The sequence below is a fragment of the Strigops habroptila genome, chromosome 4, assembly GCF_004027225.2.
Source record: "Strigops habroptila isolate Jane chromosome 4, bStrHab1.2.pri, whole genome shotgun sequence".
In the NCBI taxonomy this organism is placed as follows: Eukaryota; Metazoa; Chordata; class Aves; order Psittaciformes; family Psittacidae; genus Strigops; species Strigops habroptila.
Genome location: NC_046358.1, coordinates 68,773,706 through 68,796,444, shown reverse-complemented (window position 1 = coordinate 68,796,444; position 22,739 = coordinate 68,773,706). Strand labels below are relative to the sequence as shown.

The window sequence follows — 22,739 nt, the reverse complement described above, 5'->3', positions numbered from 1 at the left end:
AGGTTGTGGGAGATTGCTAACCCCCCAGCCACAAGAGAACACCTTCTTGCCCCATAGTAAATGGAACTGTGTGCCGTGCTTTCAGGAAACAGGCTGGAGAAGGAGGCAAAAGGAACCCCAGGGCCTGCAAAATCCCATTTCCACATTTAAAAATAGAAAAGCCAAACCTTCCAAAAGGCTTGAATGCCTCAAGAAAACCTCTGGAGCTGACAGCTCTCAAGCAGGAGCTGTTACGGGTTTTTCTTTGTGGTATGAGGTAGGAAGGAAAAAGCACCCAAAGAGGGAAGGCTCACCTGCATTCATTCTCTCCCTCCGATGTCAGAGACACTTATTATTCATACAGCTATCTCATTAGAGAGCTGAAATACATCTTCAGCCTGGGGCTCCTTATGGCCTGGGCCCTACCATGGAGGTGAGCAGCACTGCAGTTTTCCATCCCATGGGAAATCCTGCCAGAGCCAGCAAGGTGGTTCTGGGTGCCCGCATCAAGCACCAGTGCCGGTGACAGTTTAGTCATCTGTTTCCCATTGTGTTCTTCTCTTGTCCTTCTTTTAATGAAAGGTTTTGTCCTGGAACCTAAGCCACCGTCTGGCAGATCACAGAATCTTGGTATTGGTTTGGGTTGGAAGGGACCTTAAAGCTCATCCAGTTCCAACCCCCTGCCACAGGCAGGAACACCTTCCACTAGACCAGGTTGCTCTAAGCCCCTATGTCCAATCTGGCCTTGAACACTGCCAGGGATGGGGCAGCCACAACTTCTCTGGGCACCCTGTGCCAGCACCTCAGCACCCTCACAGGGAAGAACTTCTGCCTAAGAGCTCATCTCAGTCTCCCCTCTGTCAGGTTAAAGACATTTTCCCCTGGCCTGTCTCTACAGGCCCTTGTCCAAAGCCCCTCTCCAGCTTTCTTGTAGCCCCTTTAGGCACTGGGAGCTGCTCTAAGGTCTCCCCTTAAGGAGCCTTCTCTTCTCCAGGCTGAACAAGCCCAGCTCTCTCAGTCTGGCTCCAGAGCAGAGCTGCTCCAGCCCTTGTAGCATCTCTGTGGCCTCCTCTGGACTTGCTCCAAAAGCTCCATGTCCTTCTTATGTTTGGGGCCCCAGATCTGAACTCAGCATTCCAGGCAGGGTCCAGAAGTGTGGCCTTAGCATTGCTTGTCTTGAGGGTCCTTCAAGCTCTTGGCAACAACAATTGAGCTCTTGGCAACAATCTTCCCAAAGAAGGTACAGCAAAAGAGCTGCCATCTCCAATGTTCCCCTTGTTCCCAGATGTTTCCAGTAAGCTTCTCTGCCTGACAGCATCTTGACCACCTGTGCCAAGGCCAAGTTGCCAAACCTGGTTGTGTTGTATGCCAAATCTGCAATGCAGCTGCTTGGCTTTGCTGTTTCCAGACCAACTGGACAGCTCTGAGGATGAGGAGGACTCTGCTTCTGGGCTTTTATGAAGCTTCTGTGTCCCCTGGCCTCCCCACAGCTGGTAAGTGTTGCTGGAAGCCCTGGTTTGAACCAGAAACTAGTCTCAGACTTCTAACCTCTTTCTAACCATCTCAGGATGATTTCTAACAGCCCTGGTGTTGCTGTTGCAAACCACTGGCTTCACAAGCGATGAAGCCGATGTCTGAAGGTGAGGAGGTGGCAGTGTGGCTGCTGCTGAAGACTTTGGTCCTGCTTTATTGAGAGCATCCTGTGGAGGTCCCACCTTTGGCATTTTGTTGGCTGGCTGGAGCCACCAGTGCTGTCACCAGGAGGGACCACACCCATCACAGTCAGCAGTGGGTCCGCTGTATGGATCAGTATCAGCATCATGGACCTGATGGATGATGGTGGATCCTCCAGCATGAGGCTAGACTGCGTGATGGATCCCATCAGTGCAGATCCTGGGGGATCTCCTAGCCACAAGACCTTGCTCTCCTAAGCAGTGAGGACACTGGGAGGGGGAAGGTGTCAGCGACAGCCAATGTGAAACCCTGAATATTTGTACACAAAGGCCATGCTGAAATCCCCGTCCCAGGCCAGACATCAGAGGTGTCAGTTTTGATTTCCCAAACACAGAGAGAGCCCTTTCAGCCCCGGCCTGCTCAGACACTGCAGCTTTAATGTCCAAGCACCCAGCGTGTTTCCACTCCCCTCAAATGCATCAATCAGGTCTCGGTCAGGCTCTGAAAGAGCCAGTTTGTTAAACAAACACACTTAGTGTAAAAAGTTTATTCCAGTTAATTAGAACTTCATTGCAATGGAAACAAATTACCCAGCTGTCATCTGCCAAGGCAAACAGCAACGGGGAGAGGGGGTCCTGGCTAGGCGGGAGACAAACAGCCATCTCAGGCAACCTTATTTATGGCCTTTTTATGTATTTCTGTATTTATTTGGACATTCCTGAGCTGGAGAGCTGGGTTATTGCCGAGACACATGCCCCAGCACTTGCACAGCGCAGGCCATCACAGCGACAGGTTATCTGCCTGTGGGGCTCCTGGACCAAGAGCCAGTGCTGCCCATGGGACCTGGTATCTGTGTCCCTGGGGGACATCCCTTCGGGCTTGTCCAGGCCTCTTGCTTCAGAGATGGAGGTGAGGTGCTGGGTGTGCAAGTGATGGGCAAGTCAGGGCGAATGGCTGGTCCCTGCTTGCTAGTGGAGGTGGGGGACACGGAGGTCCCCAGATGGAGCGGTGGGGTGGGGAGGCACTGGGGAAGGCTGGGGGTCACTGGGGGCTTTGCCTCAGCCAGGGACTTCTACACTTCCTTGATTCCCTGCCCTTGCAGTGGGGTATCCTGTTGTCTGCATTGACCCCAGGTATGAGTTTCCATCCATGCTGTAGCCTTATTCCCCTCTTTGAGCCTGGGCAACGAACTTTCAGGCTCCCACTGATTTCCAGCTCATTTTATTTAAGCAAACACCCCATCGACATTCTTTGTTCCTCCAAGAGTTTTTATTGAAAAAGAGGGAGAAAGGAGGAGCTGGAATGGTGGATAGGGAAGCCGGGAGACACACAGGGAGCTGGAGGCCATGTGATTCCCATGCAAGTGCTCCAGGAGCTGGACAGGATGGTGCTGGCTCCCGCAGCCAGCACGGAAGTGACAGATAAACCTGCAGGATTAACAGCGTGTATTGTGTCAGGAGAGCAGCATCCCCTTCCTGCAGCATTAGTCACCCGAGCCTGCCGCCGCGCTGGGGGAGGCAAGTGCAAGTCATCGGATTACCCTGCTCCCACTTGGCCTGTCCTTGCCTCGTGTCCCTCCAGCGCTGCCCTTCATCTCCAGGAGGGCTGTGCCAGGGCTGACATGGGGACAGACGGAGGATGTTGGCTCTGAGGATGGATGGGTGTAAGCAGCACGTGTCATCTTGGCCATGAAGGTGGTTGCCAGCAGCATGGTGGGTTGGGGTGGCATAAGTGTGGGGGCTCTCCCGATCACTCCTGGGGATGCATTTCCCCCTGCAGGCCTTAGGGATGTGGAGAACAAAAGCCATTGCACTGGGACCTTCCAGTGGGCTTGAATGTCTCTTATGTACCTTGTGGATAAACCCAGGGCTATTCCACTCTCCTCATCTACCACCGTCGTATCCAGGGCAGATTTTTCTGGTACTGTGATAACTTGAAATTCACGTTTTAATTTTTCATTGCGAGCGAGTTGCCATCAGGAGCCTTTGACACACTCTCCAAGAATGGTTCTGTTGCCTTATAGCTGTGGGATCACCGTGCCCGCATGCTGAGGTTTCTGCCTGTGATGGCACATGTTCAGAGGGGGTGGAAAGACTATGTCAGGGCACGCATCCTTGGAGGGGGGAGAATAGCAGAGCCGAACACTTATAGCTATGGAGATGAGCCCTGAGGCTGGACTGCTCTCACCTGAGGGATGTGGGAAAGATGGTGACCAGCACTGGAAGGGACACCAGATTTGGCTTAATTTCTGGAGCTTGGAAGGGAGAGAAGGAGGAATTGAGAAGTTCGGCTCACACATTGTGGTTCTTCACAGTCACTGGCCTATCTTGAGAGGTGATTTGAAAACACAAGGCTAAAAGGCAGCAAGGAAACTCAGTGCCATGTTTCCCTGCCTGAGAGCAAGGAAACCTCTGTTGGACGTTACCCACCATTGCTTGAGAAGCAGCGATGCCTCTTTGGTCTCCATGCTCCTGCTCTCCGCAGGAGCCTTGGTGGGCAGAGCCGGAGCGTGGGATGCTAGGCATCTCCCTCCTCTGGCTGGTAACCCTCTATTATTAGGGATTTTAGCTTTCTGTTTCTACACTGACTTGTTGGCAGTGCGTATTTTTAGCTCCTCCAATGCCTTCCAGATCCCTCGACGGATTCTTTCTTTCCTTCTCCCTCCTACAGGTTTGTTTGTCATGCAGCCGTGTTGATTTGAGCCACGAGCAGGAGCTTTCAATGCCAGAGGGTGAGGGGGGGAGACTGCACTGTGGTGCTTGTGGAGCAAGATAAACCTTTGGGGGTTTATCTAAGGTTGATGGGCCTGTGGGGTCCTGGTGCCATGCAGCAGAGACTGGGGTGGTGGGAGGGAGTACCGCTCCCACCTCCAGCCGTGTGCCTTTGTGGTCATCACTCGAGATCAACGTATGCTGGGTAGCTGTTGTCTCGGTGGCTCTTCTCTGTACTGAGATTTCTCTCTATTCACTACCCGGGGGGGGTGTGTGGAAATTCAGATCAGCATCACTGTACTGATGGAAACAAACCCAAGGGTCCTCCTGCTGCTCCGCGGCCAGGTTGGGTGGAAATTTTTAAGTGTTTTTTTTAAAGCCCTGCATAATGTAACTCAAAACAAGTTGCCGAGTATATTTTGGACTCTGGCAGAGCTGTCGTCGTCGCCGCCTTGCTTCTCCCGCTGGCTGTCCCAGACAAGGGCTCACTTTGAGCCTATGCTTCTGCTGAGCAGGGGGGAATGTTTTCATTCCCAATTTAGAGCATCTGTCCCGCTGGGGTCCAGCTCCCGTCTCCCGCTGAGCCCGGCACGGCGCTGGGAGTCCGGGGGCTCCCTGCAGCCAGTTTACCTGTCACCACCATCTCCAGGGCTCTGCTAACATGCTCACTAGAAAATGTGACTCTCTTTGGACTCAGGCTCTGTGTGCTCGCCCTGGGTTGGCGCTCGGTGGGGGATGTGTGAAGGTACAGTTTGTGCTCTGTTTTTTCCAGGATTTCTGTTATTTTGTAGGGGAGGGGAGGTTTGCTTATTTTGAAACACCTAAAATATAGATTGATATTCAGTATAGCTCTGCTGTTTTTCCTAGGGAGAGATAGCACTGGGAGGTCCTGTTCAGGTATGGCTTTGGTGGTGGTAGCTCCAAGACTGTGGCCCTGATCCAGGAAAGTGTGTTTTTTGAAGCATTGATCTCCACAGGCTGTCTTACAAGGGAGATGAGCACATGCTTAAGTGTTTGGTTGGACTTAGTCCTGTAAAAGCAGAGTCCCTGCAGCAGCTGAGGGAACCAAAGCCAGCCATTCAAGCAAACCTGAGCGCTGCTCGCAAGGCTGTAAGAATTAGATCCCCTTGCAGCAGCAAGGCTTGAGCATCATGGTGCGGCAGCTCCTCTTCTTCATGGATTAACCAGCTGCAAAGAGGAGTAGGGAGAGCAGACACTGTGGCCACATGTCCCCAGGGAATGGGTGATGGGACATACTGAAGGAGAAGACAATGACCAGTGCCTGCAGTGGCGCTCTTAGTGAATTGTGTTTTGCAAAGTCATTGATCAGCCATCACCTAACAGCGCTTTCCTTAGAATCCCAGACTGGTTGGGCTGGAAGGGACCTTAAAGCTCATCCAGTTCCAACCCCCTGCCACGGACAGGGACACCTTCCACTAGACCAGGTTGCTCCAAGCCCCTATGTCCAACCTGGCCTTGAACACTGCCAGGGATGGGGCAGCCACAGCTTCTCTGGGCACCCTGTGCCAGCGCCTCAGCACCCTCACAGGGAAGAACTTCTGCCTAAGAGCTCATCTCAATCTCCCCTCTGTCAGGTTAAAGCCATTTTCCCCTGGCCTGTCCCTACAGGCCCTTGTCCAAAGCCCCTCTCCAGCTTTCTTGTAGCCCCTTTAGGCACTGGGAGCTGCTCTAAGGTTTTCCCTTAAGGAGCCTTCTCTTCTCCAGGCTGAAGAAGCCCAGCTCTCTCAGCATGCTATCATGATCATACTATCGTGATCATACTATTATGATCTTTTTATCATGACTGGGTTATAGCTGGCTGAAATCATGCCAGGACTAGCAGAGGGGCTCGGGTTACCTCCACTTTAATCAGGCGACCTGGTGCTGGAGATGAGAGGCACTGAACGTGGCCTTAGGTGCTGGAACCACACTGGACTTTCCCCTGTCTTCTTTTGGATGTTTTGCTTTGGGGCTTAAGTGTAGTTTTTCTAGGGTTGAAGTCATTGAGGCTTTTCTGCTCTTTATTTTTATAATGCTCATTAGCACAGTTCCTATTAAAGAACAGCATGTTCCCTCCCTGTCCTCATTTTCTCCCTGGTGAATAACCCTTTGCTGCTTTGGCTCATTTGGAAAAAGAGACAGTGGCTTTGAGAAGGACTCGTGGAATAATAGACAGACGTCAGCACTTGCAGTCTGATCTGAAAAGTGTCATTAATTCAAAGAGAGGGCTCAGTGAAGTAACTGCACGAGGCGCACGTTATGTTTCTGTGCAGCATTGAGCCACCCTGTATCAAAACGTGGCAGCATGTGTGTGTTCCTCTGGGCTGCTGAGAGATGCTTTGAACCCAGATGGTTGCTTTTCCTTTCAGAAATGGGCTGAACAGCAGCATCCTGCTCCTCTTGTCCCTCCCTCAGGTTCTGCTTTGGAGATAGATACCCATTGCTGAGGCTCAGAGTGCAATGAAAACCATTCTGACAGGGTCGAGTGGTGCAGGAGAAGACTGAAGGTGTGTGAGAATGTGCAGCAAAGGCTGAGCTGTTGCATGTGCCACTGGTGTTGGAGGCACATGCTGGGGAGCTGTGTTTTAGCTGGAGCTGGATGGGAGGCTGAGCATCTACCCTGCTCCTGAAGCCCCACCATGTTCCTCAGTTGGGTTTTATCAGTACTGCAGAACAGACCAAGGATGCCAGACTGAGGTTTGAAGCGACCTAGGACAACCATTGCAAGACCATGCTCTGCCTTGGAGGGGTTGGAGCACCCCAGATGCTGAACCCATGGGCGTTAGTGACAGCTCCATGCCGAGGACCTGTGGGGATTGACTGGAGGTAAGGAGCCTGGTTTGGGGAGGTTCAGGAGGCCACCTGCCTGGTGGGACCCTTCCCTGTGGAGGAGGGGTTCCTACCAAGCAGGGCTGAGGCACCTCAGAGCAGGGACAAGGCTGTGTCCACTGAGTGGTTTCAGTAAACCTGGGATTTAGTTCCGGGGATGATCAGGATGTCTGTGTTAGTTTGGCAGTCAAGGAAAAGGAAGCAGGAGACACCATGATGCCTAAACCATGGAGACAAGATCTCCTGTTATGACAATCTTGGAGACAAGGTTACCTACTATGGCCGTGACTGTCTCAGGGTCCCTCTTTCTTGTACTGCTTGTGAAAACAGACATCTTTTTCAGAGCTTCCAGAAACTCAAGGTCTTGGCTGCAGTGCCCTGTAGATCTGCTGGCTGGTTGCATCAAAAGGCAGGTTTTGTTCTGAGAAGCTGGAAAGCTCTTGCTCTGTGACAGCCTGGGTGGAGTTGCAGCAAGGTGTGAAGGGTGCTGTGTCCAGTGGGACCTGCCTCCTGTGATGTTCCCAACCCACAGGAATCATTCACTGTGCACCGAGATGTGTTCACAGCAACAACCGGCAATGTGTTCTGTGCTCAAGGACGGAGGGGGAAGATGAGAGACGTGCAAAGCACCCATGCTATTGACAGCGTGAATAATCCATCTCTTCTTGATTCTTCAGGGCTACAGGTTTTCTCCGAGTACAAGCTCTCCCGTGGTTCATCTTTCATTGCTGTCAAGCTGGGGTTTTAAGTCAGCCAGTGCCAAGCCTCATGTCATGGGTTTGTCATTGTGTGTCTCCGTTGTGCTTGTGTTGGTGGGCAGATGTTGTCCAAAGGCAGAGAGGGCCTTGCATAACCACGGAGCGGTGTCGTGGTCTGATGTGTGAAGTCCAAGCCCACAATGAAAGGCAGAGAGTGAGAAGGTCACCCACCATGGCTCGTGCCCCTACCGCTGGCTTTGCCCTATGGGTGTGGTCTTTGCTGCAGGATTCCTTAGTTGGGAATGAAAGTGTCTCATCTCTTGCATCACTTGAGGCTTAGGCCAGGATGAGATGCAGCCCTCTCACATCCTTGTCCCCGCACTGCTGCCCTCAGTGTGGTCATGCATGAAGGGCATTTTAGGTGCCAGAGCTCTGCTGATGGGCAGTGTCTCATCTGGAGGACATCAAGTGCCACTGGTTTTCCTGCTGGGAGGTGATTCTTTTGCGTAAAAAGGCTCCTGTGTCAGAATAAACCACCTTTCGCTGGCCTGGCTGGCAGAGCCATCCTCCGCGGGGTCTGAGGAAATATGCCTGGTGGTCATTGAATGATGCTGGGCATGGTGCAGTGTAGACAGCTGGCTTCTGAGGAACTCAGCTCCCTGTGGGTGTTCAAACAGCGAAGGGCAGTCTCTCTGCCCTTGGGGATAGATGGATAATAAGAGTTAATGGGGAAACCAAGGCACAGAGATTGAGGCTTTAGCTGAGTCTATGCAGCCCAGACTGGTGTCCTCTGGTTTTCATAGTACCAGATGAAAACCACTGTGCTGGGTCCTCTTGCAGCCTGGAGAAGAACCCCATCCCCCTGCACAGTCCCTCGCTGCAGTCACCCCACCCAGCTGGTCCTTGGCTGGTTACTGGCTGGGGACATGCCCCACATAGGGACCACATCTCTCATGGATCACAGCGAGGTTCCTGGCCCTGAAAATTACTTTGGCTTGGTCTGCTTGGCTCCCATTGCAGAACATCCCTCCTCCTAATCATGGATGCTTGGCTTTTGGGTCGTTCTTGTTGGAGCCGAGGCCATTTGCTCTTCCCCGAGGGCAGCAAGAACCTCTTGCTCTCCCTCTCCTTGTTGCTGGAGTCCCTCATGCCCCAGGCACCAAGGAGCAATCCTCTCGCTTGGCTGCAGAAACGGGCTCAGCATCCCAGAAATTCAGGCTTTCATGTGGGAGCCAATAGTCACACAACCTCCATCCAGAAACCATCATTATCGACCGCTTGCTTTTTCTTGGTTTCTTTGAACTACAGCTCCCAGGATGCCTGAAGATATGCAGACATCCTGAAGACAGTGGTTTCCCATAAACTTTTGGGGTTTCATGCTTCGCAGGCAGGAATGTATTTATTGCATCGCAAATCTCTTCAAGTCCCTCACAGCCCAGCGGCGTGTCCCCGCCATGGGGGGAGGCACGCCAAGGGCTTTTCTATCCTGCATTTTCCCCCTTCTTGCAAGAGGGACCTTTGTAAATCCCTGTCGTGCCTTTTCAAGGGGGCTTTTGGACTTGGAGAAAATTTGGATGAGCTACAGTTTGCCTGTAGGGATCTGTTCCCCATTCTCCTTGTCCCTGTTATTTCGAGGGCTGTTAAGCAGTGCGCCGTGTCCCCGTGCACATTGCTGGGCAAAGCAGGGAGATGCTGATGGGCAAGTGCCTTGGGTGGGGTGGTGAGAGGTTCTCACTGAACTGGGAAGCACCGAAGATGCAGGGAAGAGAAAAACATGCAGATTCATGCACCGGTGCAAGAGAGCCCAGTGGGCTGGGTTGTAAATCCTGATGTGCTCCCAAGACCTGAGGGAAATTGTCCTTTAGTACAGAAAGATGTGTTTGCAACACTGACCTCATGGTTCCCCATCTCCCAGTCCCTGGCACAGATCCACCCCTATGGCGGCTGAAATGTCAGGGGACAGTGCATCCTGTGCACAGGTCCTGTGGGTGTCTCCACAGCTCCACATCTTCCTGCTGTCCATCCTGGGACCCATTCCAGCACCATCCCTGCTGCCCATTGCCAGGAGGGTACTGGGAGCAGAGTGAGATCCATAGACTGGTCCAGCTGTCCCTTGTAACTGCTCACTTTCTGTAGCAGAGGCAACACAGAGGGTAGAAGAGAGCTGTGTGTAACTTGGTGGCATTTTATGGCATTGTTCTTCTGACTGTCAAAATACTTGGATGAGTTTTTCCCACTTGGTGCTGGTGTACACCAGTGTTATATCTTAGAGTCAGTCTTGTGGAATTCTGCATTCCTCCTTTTTCCCTTTAGTTGGTTAACAAAAAAAAAAAAAAAAAAAAAGCCCAGGATCCTCCATGGGTTAGGTTTTAATATGTAGTAGTTCTATAGGTGCTACTTCACCAGTTTGAGGAGCTTTGTGAATGAAACATGGAGGTGCTGGGTGAGCCTTTGGGGACCGCCAGAGCCACCAAGATCCCGACTCTAGCTGGAGGCAGCACACACATGGGTCAGGCTCTGTGTCCCTCCATGGGATGTGTCCCTGAGCAGTGAGGCCAGTGGGATGCTGCTGGGGGTGTGTTTCTGGGCAGACATCCTGCTGCCTCCAGGGTCTGGGCTCATTCTCTGCAGCCCCCAGTGCAAGCACGCGGGCACTCACAAGCACTCCGCGTGCACAGGCACTCCCACGTGCACGCATAGCTCCTGGCACCTGCATTCCCATCGCGGTGTGGTCCACAGGAGGAGGTTGGGGCCAGCCCAGAAAGAAAAACCATCGTGGCTCTGCGGCCAGCTTGCGTTAACCACATCACTGTTCTCCTGCACTTGGAAAAGCCGGCCCGCCTGGCAGCCCAGAATAACATAACAAGCGTTTCCATTCCTGCAGCAGTGTGGGACACGGGGCCATGGCAAAAAAGAGCCGGCTCCAGCACGAGTGCAGCACTCAGACTAAACAACGGCTCAGCCCCAGGGCAGCCTGTGCCCTGCAAAGGGGGAGCAGGCTGAAGTCAAGGCTGCCAGGGCAGATGGGGAAGGCATGGCAAGGATGCTGGGGCATGGCAGGGATGTTGGGACATGGCAGGGATGCTGGGTCATGGAGGGCATACTGTGGCATGGGGGGGATGCCGGGGCATGAAGGGGGTGCTGGGGCATTGCAGGGATGCTGAGGCATGGCAGGGATGCTGGTGCGTGGCGGGATGCTGGGGCATGGCGGGAATGCTGAGACACGGCAGGGATGCCAGGGCATGGAGGGGATACTGGGACATGGCAGGGATGCTGAGACATGGCAGGGATGCTGGGGAATAGCAGGGATGCTGGGATGACACAGTGGTGTCTTGCTGGGCACGCACTCAGCCCAAGCTGCTGCCAGAGTGGGTGGAGGAAGGTGAAGGTCCCCTCCAGGGTGCTTCTCACCCATCCACACTGATTGCACACATAGAAAAGGATTTGTTGGGTTTTGTAATTTTGTCTTTTTTTTTTTAAATTATTTTCTATCATCTTTTTAATTAGGATAAAAGCTTTAATTGCTGGGGGGATATTCTGAAAACTGCCAGGGCTGGATGCAGAGTGCTCCTGTCCCCTGGCAAGATGGGAGCAAGTCTGCATGTTACTCTGCCTTGGCAGGCATACAGTCAAGCACGGTCATGCAGCCCAGTTGGAAGAGCCCAGGCTCTGTCCTGCTGCTCAGGAAAGAGCGATGTCTTCATTACAAACAATAGTAAAGGGAAAGTATAGACTTGTTAAAAATAAGCAAATTGATGAAGACTTTGCCCAAAGAGAGGATTTTTTGCCCATTTTATTTTGTAGATTTTATTTAACTGTTGCCTGTAGATGGCTGGACTTCTGTTTTGAAAGTAGATTAAGCTGATTTTGAGGGTGAAGTGTATTGGTACATGCCATTCATGAAACAGTGCTCGTCAATGATATGGTTTGTGGCAGGGAGTCAGGAAAAGATCTTTGCTTACACGGAATCATAGAAAGGTTTGGGTTGGAAGGGACCTTAAAGCTCATCCAGTCCCAACCCCCCTGCCACGGACAGGGACACCTTCCACTAGACCAGGTTGCTCCAAGCCCCTGTGTCCAACCTGGCCTTGAACACTGCCAGGGATGGGGCAGCCACAGCTTCTCTGGGCACCCTGTGCCAGCACCTCAGCACCCTGACAGGGAAGAACTTCTGCCTCAGATCCCATCTCAATCTCCCCTCTGTCAGGCTAAAGCCATTCCCCCTTGGCCTGTCCCTACAGGCCCTTGTCCAAAGCCCCTCTCCAGGTTTCTTGTAGCCCCTTCAGGCACTGGGAGCTGCTCTAAGGTCTCCCCTTAAGGAGCCTTCTCTTCTCCAGGCTGAACCAGCCCAGCTCTCTCAGCCTGGCTCCAGAGCAGAGCTGCTCCAGCCCTCGCAGCATCTCCGTGACCTCCTCTGGACTCGCTCCAGCAGCTCCACGTCCCTCTTGTATTGTTGCCCCAGAGCTGGATCAGGACTGCAGAGGGGGTCTCCCCAGAGCGCAGCAGAGGGGGAGCATCCCCTCCCTTGACTTTCTGCTCACGCTCTGAGGATGTAGCCCGGCACACGGGGGGGTTCCACACTGCAAGCGCTCACTGTGGGTGACGTCCAGGTTTTCATCCACCAGTGCTGCCGAATCTTTCTCTTCTTTTAAGCTGTTTTACAGCTCACTGGAGATAACAGGGTCTTAATGTGACATGGTGATATGCAAGGAGATCTCAGTCTAAATATTGCTTAGAGTCTGGCGCAAGAGGAAGCTTCCATATCATCTTATATAATTTTCAGGATCCCACCTCTTCCCAAGTCCCACAGCCCTATTCATGGGCTACGTTCATATCAGTGGGCGCAGGGTCTCCTGGCAGCATGTCCCACTGCATCCTTGCTGTGCTCACCCATAAAATGCTTCCACTTGTACCCACACAGGGATGAGTTCCCAACAGGACTGTGCATGCCCATGGGTGATGATGATGCCTGACGGAGGAAGATGATGCTGGTGCAGGTCCTGTCCCTGCCAGTGTGGCATGAGCGTGCTGGGGGCTTAGGGTGCAGCACGACACATCAGACTGTGGACACACGTGCCCAGCATCTTTGTTCCTGTGCCGGCAGCTGTTGGTCAGAGCAGGCACAGTTGTTATTGTCAAAATGCAAATGATCAAAATCATTGTTTTGACAAAGAATTTTTAGGGGGAGGACATGCAAATTTACCTTCCGTTCAGAGCGTACATGGATATTAAAATACTATGTTTGAAAGCCAAAACAATGGAACATTTTAATTTGGGACTGATCAGATGGTTCCTTCTGCTTGGATTAGTGCCAGATTCTGTGCAGCAAATGCTGTGAGTTTGACAAAACTCTGGTTTTCAAAGAAAACAAGAAAAAAGTTCTAAAAATGCCGTTTATTTCCAGGATTTGCTCCTGCATTCATTTGCTTCTGCTGTCATGAAGCAACTGGCCTGGTGCTGAATACTGGACAGGCCAACAGGAACAGGCTTTGGGAAGCGCAAGTAGGACATGTGGTTTGATTTCTTCCTGGATGCTGCTTTAATTCGGCCTCCAAATAGTTCTGAAAAGTCAGCCCAGGTGCTTCTTAGAGGGGTGGGACCTCAGAGCACACCTGAAGGGTGCTGAAGGGGTTGGAGCAAGCAGGGTCATGAGGCACCCAGCTTGCTGCCAGGGGCTGATCTGAAGGGATGGGTGGTGTTTCTTTCCTTGGCTTTCTTTATAAGTACCCTCCAAATAAAACCTCCTATTCCACTGCACTCGGAAACAGCTGCGCTGCTTATTTAAATGCACCCATGAGGTATCTCCGTTCTTCTCCCCCTGCTTCCCTTCCCCTTTCATCCTTGGGTGTACCTACCCGCCTTGTGTTGCAGGTCAGAAATAGAGACCAGCCACCAACTTGCTAATTGTAATGCAGCCTGATAATGCCAACTATAATTAGCTGTACATATCGAAGCGTTTTTGCTGGTGGAAGTTTTTTGTGACCCCGTTATCATACTTTAAATAGAGGATCCTGTCTGCTCAGCCTGGCTCCTTGCTCCACAGCCAGGTCCTGCAGGCTCCAGCTTGGTCCTTCCCAGGGAAGCCAACCCAGCATCAGCCTCGGTGCCTGCATCCACCAGGCCTGCCAAAGCAGCGCTCACTGTCAATCTTTAAGTGCTGCTTATGCCCCCCAGTTCGTGGCAAATGTTGGTGACTACCGAGAAATTTGCTGCCACAAAGTCCCTTCCCTGTGCCCCTGTCATGAGGGGCTGCCCTGGGTTCTGCTTATTGGGGTTTTGCAGCTCTGACCTGTCTTCTTTATGGCTTTAAAGTGCTCATCAATCAAGAGGCAGCTTAGACTGACATGTGCTGTGGCACAAGGAGGAATGGTTCAGGTTCACTGAACCATTCAGGCGCTGAGATCAACTTGTCTGACAAGTAGAGCTGCAGCAATGTGTCCCAGGGCTGTCAGACATTTCTCTCTTGTCGAGACCTCCATGTGCTTTCTTTACCATCTCCTGCAACTCCTGCCACTCTTTCCCCATCAGCAGCATCCCCACACAAGTCCCTCTCTCTGGCCTTGGAAGCCTCAACATGCTGGTGAACTGTCCTCCCCTTACAGCAAACACCTCACTGGGCACAGGCACCCCCCTGCAGTCCAGCTCTGTGGCAACAACACAAGAGGAACGTGGAGCTGCCACTTCTTGTTACCTCGGCTGATGAGGAACCCAAAGACGGATCTTAGAGCAGCTTCCAGTCCGTAAATGGACCTACAAGAAAACTGGAGAGGGGCTTTGGACAAGGGCCTGTAGGGACAGGACAAGGGGAATGGCTTTCACTTGCCAGAGGGGAGATTGAGATGAGATCTTAGGCAGAAGTTCTTCCCTGTGAGTGCTGCCCCATCCCTGGCAGTGTTCAAGGCCAGGTTGGACACAGGGGCTTAGAGCAGCCTGGTCTAGTGGAAGGTGTCCCTGCCCATGGCAGGGGGTTGGGACTGGATGAGCTTTAAGGTCCCTTCCAACACAAACCATCCTGGGATTCTATGAAAGTGCTGTTAGGTGATGGCTGATCTGTCCTGAGCTCCTTGTGGAGGCAAACTGGAGCCTGTTCCACTGATGCGCTGTTCAACACTGCGATGCTCAGTGGGGGAGAGATTCCCTGATGCGATAGCCTATGGGCAGACCTTGGGCTGTAATGGCATCAGATCTCACACACTAATCACTCTTTGAGTCAGCCTGAGACGTGGGATGATGAAGCCCTGACTGAAACACAGGGACTTGGAGAATCTCCCTGTGAGTTCCTCTCCCTGCGTGAATCCAGTGCCCTGCTCTTTGGGTTAGGGCCCTGCAGAGAGCCCCTGAGATGCTCTCTGCACCCCTGCTCAGGGAGTGTGAGCTTTACCGAGCTCCTGTGCTGCTGCCTTGGGGAAGGCACTGCACTGCTCCTGGGGTTGAACCGTTGTGTCCTAGCAGGAGATCACCCAAGCTTCCCATTTCCAGCCCTGGGCAGCATCTGGGCAGGGGGGGTGAGCCCCCAGAGCTGCAGTGTTCTGTACAGATGTGGGAGTTCATCAGCAGAAGCCCGAGTGGGCAGCCTTGGCAGGCAGCAATGGCCATGTGCGGTCAGTGTCCATCCTTGAGCTAAGGGAATGCACCGAGAGCTTGGGAGGTCACTGTGAGCAGAGTCCTGTGCCTGTTGCTGACTCAAACAGTGGTGGAACAGCTCAACTCATGGACATTGGTCATGGATTTAGGAGATTGAGGAGGAGGAACGTGAGGAGTGTGAAGTATGTGGCTGGCTGCAGGTCACCATATTCCCTGTGTGATCACCATGCGTAGTGGAGACCAGTGGCCAAACCCACTTTCCTGAGTAGTGAGGGCTGGGGCAGGACAGCCTGGCAGCATGGGGACTCTTGGGCCTCCCTCCTCCTAACCTTGCCTGGGCACCCCAGAAGTTTTAAGTGGGACTCAGGCAGTTTTCAGCACTCCCTCTGCTTTCTCCCCCTCTCAATATCAACAGGTAGCCAAGCAGGGTGTCAGGGGCTCACGTCCTCTGGGGGTGCCAGTGGGGTTTGGTGGCACATTGTTGCATCAGGAGTGCCACAGAAAGCTCAAAGCCAAGGGAGGTGAGCCCAAAGCATTGCTGCATCCTGCCTGGTGGTGGTCCCTCTACAGCCAAGTCTGGTTCCCCTCATCTGAGCTCAGTTCCCCATCAAAGCCTGGTCCCCCCATCCAAGCTCAGTCCCCCCATCCAAGCCTGGTCCTTCCATCCAAGCTCAGTCCCCCCATCTAAGCCTGGTCCCTCCATCCAAGCTCAGTCCCCCCATCCCAGCGTGGTCCTCCCATCCAAGCTCAGTCCCCCCATCCAAGCTCAGTCCCCCCATCCCAGCCTGGTCCTCCCATCCAAGCTCAGTCCCCCCATCCAAGCTCAGTCCCCCCATCCAAGCCTGGCCCCCCATCCCAGCCTGATCCCCTCAGCTGAGCCCGCGCAGACTCGTGGTTACGTAAAGCTCCGGCGAGCGTGACCAGGAGATTCTTTAGTGTCGGAATCTGAGTCACATGGGGCTGGTTTATTTCCCCGTCTGCTAATCTCGTTTCTATAGAAACAAGATTGGGAGGGAAAAAAAAAAAAAAAGAAGAAGGAAAAAAGAAAAGAAAAAAAAAGGGAGCCAAGCCCAGAGCGAGCAAGAAACCTGAGGTGATGGGTGAGGGACGCCGAGGTGGCTGATGAGGAGTGGAGCAGGGGATCCCGACCGGGATGGGAGCGTGCCTGTGGTTGTATGCATCAAGAGGACAGGGATTCTCCCAAAGAGCCACTCTTGGATGAGCTGCTCTTCCAGCGGCAGGCGATCGGCAGAGCGGGAGGGAAGGGAGCAGCGGCTGTGCAGGTGAGTGAGCATCGCTCGTGTGGCACTGGACGTCCTTCCCAGCACGGCACCACGCTGTGCCCAGCTCACCCAGGCTTCTGTCCTGGCTCCTGCTCTGGGGGCACAGTCGTGGCTGGAGCTGTGGTCAGTAGGTGCTGTGTCCTGGTAAGCGAGGCCAAGGCTGACCCAGAGCTGCTGGGTGCACGGCCACTTCCTAAAGCCTCTCCCTCCCAACAGGCTGCTGCCTGCTCTGGAGGCGCCTTTCCAGCATCCATTATTTTCCCTCTATTTTATTCTAACTGCACCTGTGCAAATGAAAGGCTCACAGGAGCCGAGCCCTGCCGCTGCCGGGAGCGCACTGAGCTGCGCTCACCTCGACGCAGGGTCCGGCTCCCCAAGGCCAGGCTGTAGCTGGGATGCCCGTGATAGGGATAAGTCCAACTCCAAAGCTGTTTTTGCAGTGACTGTTCCTAAAGGGGGGAACAGCTGAAAATGCTGCTTGTTTCCCTGCTGCCAAGTGCCAGGGCTGCCCACAGCCACTGCACAGCTTGTCCCGGGACTTGTGCTTGTCTGTGCTGATCCAAGAGGCTGGAAGCTGCCTGCCAGGAGGTGGGTTAGTTCAGAACCACGTTCAAGCATGTGCTGGCTCCCGAGTCTCGAGTTGGGGAATGCAACAAGTGGGAGTTATTCCTGCCTGGGCTGGGAGATGTCCATCTCTGTAGGATGGATGGCTCATGCCTGTGTGGTGGTGAGGGCTTTGGCTGGGCATGTTGGTAGAGCAGGAGCGTTGCTGGTGCTGCCAGCCCCGTGCCGGTGCCTGCACCAGCACTGCCTCATGACCGTGGTCATCCCACACTCATGGCATGGTGCACCATGCCAGCACAGACCACGGTGTGTCCTGCAGCTTTGGACACAGCACAGCTGGCTCTTGCAGAGCCAGTGGCTGCAGGCTGCTGAATTGCACTGCTCCTTGCAGAGGCAGTACCGTGTCCCTCCACGGGCCACTGCAGGAGAGAGGCAGGGCTGCAGAGCCCAGGGGACAGGGATTTTGCTTGTCATTGCTTTCCAGTGGTGGCGTGGCATGGGGGATGTGGTGGTGAGGCACTGCAAACCCCTGCTGGATCCGTGCCTGTGCACGGTGGGTGAAGCCGGAGGGATGAATCGAGTCCCTGTGTGTTTCTGTACTAGTGTCATTGCTCACCCATTGCCTGGCCAGCGAGGGGGTGGAGGGCGGCGCTTCGGACCCTTGTCCTCATCTGGAAGGGCAGCTGAGTGGATTTTTGTGCTGGATGCTGTGTGCTGTGGTGGCTCAGGGAGCTGGCAGAGCCACAGGCTGCCAGCACGCTGTGTCTGTGCCTGTGCCTGTGTTCCCAATGCCTCCAAGAGCCAGGAATTACCCAGGCTGCGGTCACACCCCCAAAAATGTGCCTAGTGAAGGGATGACCATCAGGCCAGTGTTACATGGTGCGTTCGGGTGCTGAGCTGGAGTTTTTCTCCTTGGAGAGTCTGGGCTGTGGTGTCATCGAGGGTCCAAGTGCTGCTCTGGGCACCCTCTGCTCATCCTGGTTGAACACCCTGAGTGGGCATCAGCACAAACCAGGCTGGGGACACCACTGTCCCCATCTCCTGTCAGCAGCAGCATCTGCCTCTGGCTGCCCCTGCCTGTGGCCAGGACTGGGTGCTGTGGCTGGTGCAGGGGGTCCTGTCATTCCATGTGTGCCTGAAGCGGTGGTTGTATGGGGGAGATGTCACATGTGGGCTCCTTGGTGCTGCCAGGTCTGCTCTGCTGGCAGCTTTGGAGGGAAGGGCTGAGCATGGATATTGCTGCAGGAGTCACCAGGGCCGGTAAATCTTTCTGCAGGAAAGATACTGCATTCTGACTTCAGTGCTGACATGGGACTCTGAACATGTGTAATCTGGCTGGCAGATGGCAAGTCATAGAGGTGTGATTTATGATACAGCACAGTAGCTGAACAACCTTCTCTGGTTGTCAGGAGACAATTCTTCCCAGCGCTGCGGTTGATGTTTCAATCGAGGGTTTTTCCCGCGCGTCCCCTTGACTCCGGGGAGCACTGGGAGCCTTGGCAGTCTCCGGTGCAGCTGGTGCCAGGGTCCATCAAGCCACAGCAGCATTGATGTGAGCTGCTGCAGGGATGCTGCTTCTTGTGGTGGGGTGGGCAGGTCACCCCAAATCCTGCCCAGGCAGGGCCACGAGCACTCCCATGGGTAACTGGGGGAGCTGTGCTGGCCTTGTCCCCATCCTGTGGCTGGGAAGAAGCTGGATCAAGGTGGCAGTGGCTCTCTGGGGCTGCCTGTTCCCCAAATTGGCACTTGTGGTGCTGAGTGGGCTCATACTGATGGGAGAAGGAATGAAAATCTTGCCCACCAGTGAAGTGCACAAGAGGATGGATGCCGACAGCCATAGGGAACCTGACTCACTCACACAGCTGCTCTGTGCCTCAGTTTCTCTGTCTCTACCTTAAGACCCCTAAAGTTGATCTTTCTCAAGGGACAGGGACATCTGCGTGCATTTGGAAAGCACTTGGGAAGTGAAATTATGGTCCCAACGGCATCCTCTTCCCCGTGTTAGTGTCTAAGCACTGCTGCCACCTGCGGAGTACAGACCCTGGGCTCAGTGCTCAGCTGTGGGAGCATCCTGGCTCTGGGAGCATCATGACCCTGCGGGACAGAGTAACCCCAGCACGAGGAACTGGGGGAAGCTGGCCCACAAGCAGGGCCTCGGTGGGGCAAGGGAAGTGGGGCAGAGCAGGCTGCCGGTGCCAGGCTGTGTTTGCCTCCGTGCAGCCGTGGCACAGCAGGTATGATTCATTCCTTCTTCTGCAGTACAGTTTATGTAAAGCTGCACTGTATAAATAGCCAGATGATACATGAACATGCTCCTGGCTCTCTAATTAGTGATGCTTCTGCTGGAGCTTTTGGGTCCAGCGGAGGTGAGAGGAGGCTGGTTCATTGCTCAGCACTGGATGAGTGGCTGACAGCTCTCAAGGGGAGGTACTGGCCCATCAGAGCCATCTCCATTAACGTGGCTGTGTGCAGTGGGAGAAGGTGGGTGACAGGTAGGCTGGAGGGTTGGTCTGGGAGTGAAAGCAGCATTGGTCAACTTCTGTTTCACTTGAGCACCCTGGGTCAGCCAGGTCTGGGCAGCACCTGCCCTGAGCTGGGGAGCATCCCCTACAGCATCCCTTTTCTCCCTGCATCTTCCTCTGCAATGCCATACAGCATGTCCCCGAGCACCCAGGTGGCTTCTCCAGCCCCACCAGTGCACCCCATCCCCAGAGACTAATGCTCCTTCATTCCAAGCAATGTCGCATGTCACCCTGTTTTCCTCCTGCCATCTCTTCTTGGTGGATGCTGTTGGCTCTATCAGCGAGCCTGCCTGAGGCATGTGGATGCATTGAGCAAACCTCCTGGGTGTGTAATTCATAGAATCACAGAATTTCAGACTGATTTGGCTTGGAAGCCTTAAAGCTCATCCAGTTCCAACCCCTGCCACGGGCAGGGACACCTTCCACTAGACCAGGTTGCTCCAAGCCCCGTCCAACTTGGCCTTGAACAGGGATGGGGCAGCCACAGCTTCTCTGGGCACCCTGTACCAGCGCCTCAGCACCCTCACAGGGAAGAACTTCTGCCTAATTGTCCTGGTGCTGTTGGTCCCAAGAGGCACGTAACCAGCATGACAGAAGCACTTGTTTCTCACGGGGGGTGGCTTCCTTCTTGCGTCCATGCAGACGATTTGGGCTGGGGACCACTTTGGGAGGGGTGGCTGTAATGGTGCAGGGAGCATGGCGGGGATGTGGCGAGCATAGCAAACAGGAGAGCATTCTCCAGGCACTCCTCACATCTCATGAGATCAACATCCCCAGCGTGCTAGAAGCTGGGGATGGAGCCCTCACCCGAGGAGCCTGTCCTGGGGAGACGGAAAGCTGGGCAAAGTTAGAACTGTCACAGTGAGAACACTCAAATGCCGCCAAGGAGGTGCTATAAGAAGCCAGCAGCACCCATCCCCTGGGGTAATGTTTGGACTTGATGATCTTAAAGGTCTTTTCCAACCTACTTGATCCTATGACTCTATGAGAGGCATGGTGGTGGGGATGTGTCAGTGCTGGGCTCTGCTCAATGGGCTCTCCCAAGGCGCCTGGATTGCTCCTCTTCAAACACCTCTTCCTCCAGCTGTGATCAGGGGAAAGCTGGGCTTTGGGTTTTTAGCTGGGTTTCTTTTACGGCAAACCTCATCCTTTACATCAAAGTAGCATTTCTTCTCAAGAATGTAAAGAATGACCCTGGAAGGTCTGAGTGGCTCTTTCCCGGCGGTGACTGGAGAGACGAGAGCCTTCTCCAGAAAGCTGTCTCCACCCTGTCCCCAGCAACAGCAATTCATAAGCTGAAAAATAAATCAATAACCAGAGTTAATGAATTGAAGATGTCTGCATTTAAAATGTATCAGGAAAAATACTGTTAGCTGGTCGTGGTTGGCTTAATTATTGCAAGGGAAGGCAAGGAGCTCTTGTTTCTGAGAAATACCTTCTTTTCTTCTTTCTTTTCTGGGAGGTGTTTTGTTTGGTTGAAGCTGGTCAATACTCAAGAGGAGGGGAGGAGTGGCTTTAGTAATGTGTGTAGGTTCAAAGGCTGCCCTCAGGTCTGTTCCTCATCCCCTGGAACCTCTGTCAGATAGCTCCTGTCCCATTCCCTGCCCTGTCAAGCTGAGTGGTGGGAGCAGGTTGTGCTGGCACAGGACTGAAGGAGGCGAGGCAGTGGCCATGCTGGCAGGACTGGCGAATGGCACCAGTGCCATCAGCCTGGTTGTGTGCCCAAGTCAAGGTATCCCAGCTCCAGCTCACCAGGCTGCTACTCCCTTGCTCCCACCTCTGCTCCCAGTGAATGGGCAGCAGGGATGGGCTGTGGCACCCATGTCTCTGCTGAGCTCCAAAGCAAATCTCAGTGCCAGCCTTCTACATCTGGGTGGCTTGGAGACTGTGCTTGTGCCTTGGGACAGTGGTTCTCTTCTGGTTGGAGCCAAGGTGTTGCAGCATGGCCCCGGAGCCAGGGGATGGTTTTCTCCCAGTCCCAGGGACTGGGAGGGATGCTGGAGCATCCGCCTGGCAGGAAGGGACTTTGTTGTCAGCACAGATGGGTTTTGCAGCTGAACCCATTTGCTCACACACATTTCTGTTTCCTCCTCCAAACCATCTCTGATGTGGGCTCATTTCCCTGTCAGCCCTCATCAGGGAAGCTGTCCTGGTGTTTGAAAGCCCCAGCTGGGAGCCCCAGGGGCTTCAGGGCTTCCCCAAAGGAGTGTGTGGCTGTGCAGAGATCTGCTTTGCTTCTCGCCACGGATGCTTCCCTCACTGCACAGCCTCTCTCGGGCAGGCACTACAAAAAGCTGAAACAGCTGGTGTGTCTCCAGTGTTGGCCATCACCGGCTGGCATTTGGGCAGGAGGTGATGGTGCTGCAGTGGGTTAGGGACCCGGCGCTCTCAGCCTGTCAGCTCACAGCTTTGGCTTTGCTAACAGCACATCATGGACCCGGCTTGTCCTGGCCTGCTGAAGTGATGCTAACCCTGCTGCTGCTCCATTTCTTTCCCCCCCTTCCCTCCCCAGCTGGTGCCGCACTGTTCTGGTGTTGCTGACCCTCCTTTCAGCTCCGAGCATTACTTGGCTTTGTGCCGTGGGCCTGCCACAGCGAGCTTCAGTGACATTAATGCTTTTCCTCTCCCCTTCCCCAGGTCGGAAAGCAGCCTCTCTAAGTTTGCCCACCGCTTGTCGGTGAAGCAGAAGCAGGAGAAGAGAAGGAAAGCTGAGTATGCCTCGGCTGAGCTGTCTGCCTTCCGGCCCAGGTCTCTGAGCATTGAATGGTAAGAGCTGCAGGACAGGGCTGGGGGAAAGGAGCTCCTGTCTCTCTCTCCCCGTCTCTGTCCCCACTGCTGCCACTCTCTGTCCCTGTCCAAGCAATGTCCTGTGGGACAACTCCTCTTCAAACCCCT

General features: G+C 53.9%; 1 protein-coding gene across 8 annotated transcripts in view; it reads left to right on the top strand.

Annotated features, from left to right (window-relative positions):
- Positions 1-22,739, top strand: part of LOC115607335 (ankyrin repeat and fibronectin type-III domain-containing protein 1-like) — a 235,916-nt gene that overhangs the window by 172,156 nt on the left and 41,021 nt on the right. For 6 of the 8 annotated variants that reach the window (XM_030484529.1, XM_030484527.1, XM_030484528.1 and 3 more), the window contains one exon: positions 22,482-22,610. The exons of 1 other annotated variant lie outside the window; for it this stretch is intronic. In XM_030484529.1, the coding sequence (XP_030340389.1) occupies positions 22,482-22,610 (129 nt within the window). Of the gene's footprint in view, positions 1-16,372; positions 16,759-22,481; positions 22,611-22,739 lie in introns of those variants that run through there. One more of the 8 variants, XM_030484531.1, reaches the window with a different exon arrangement.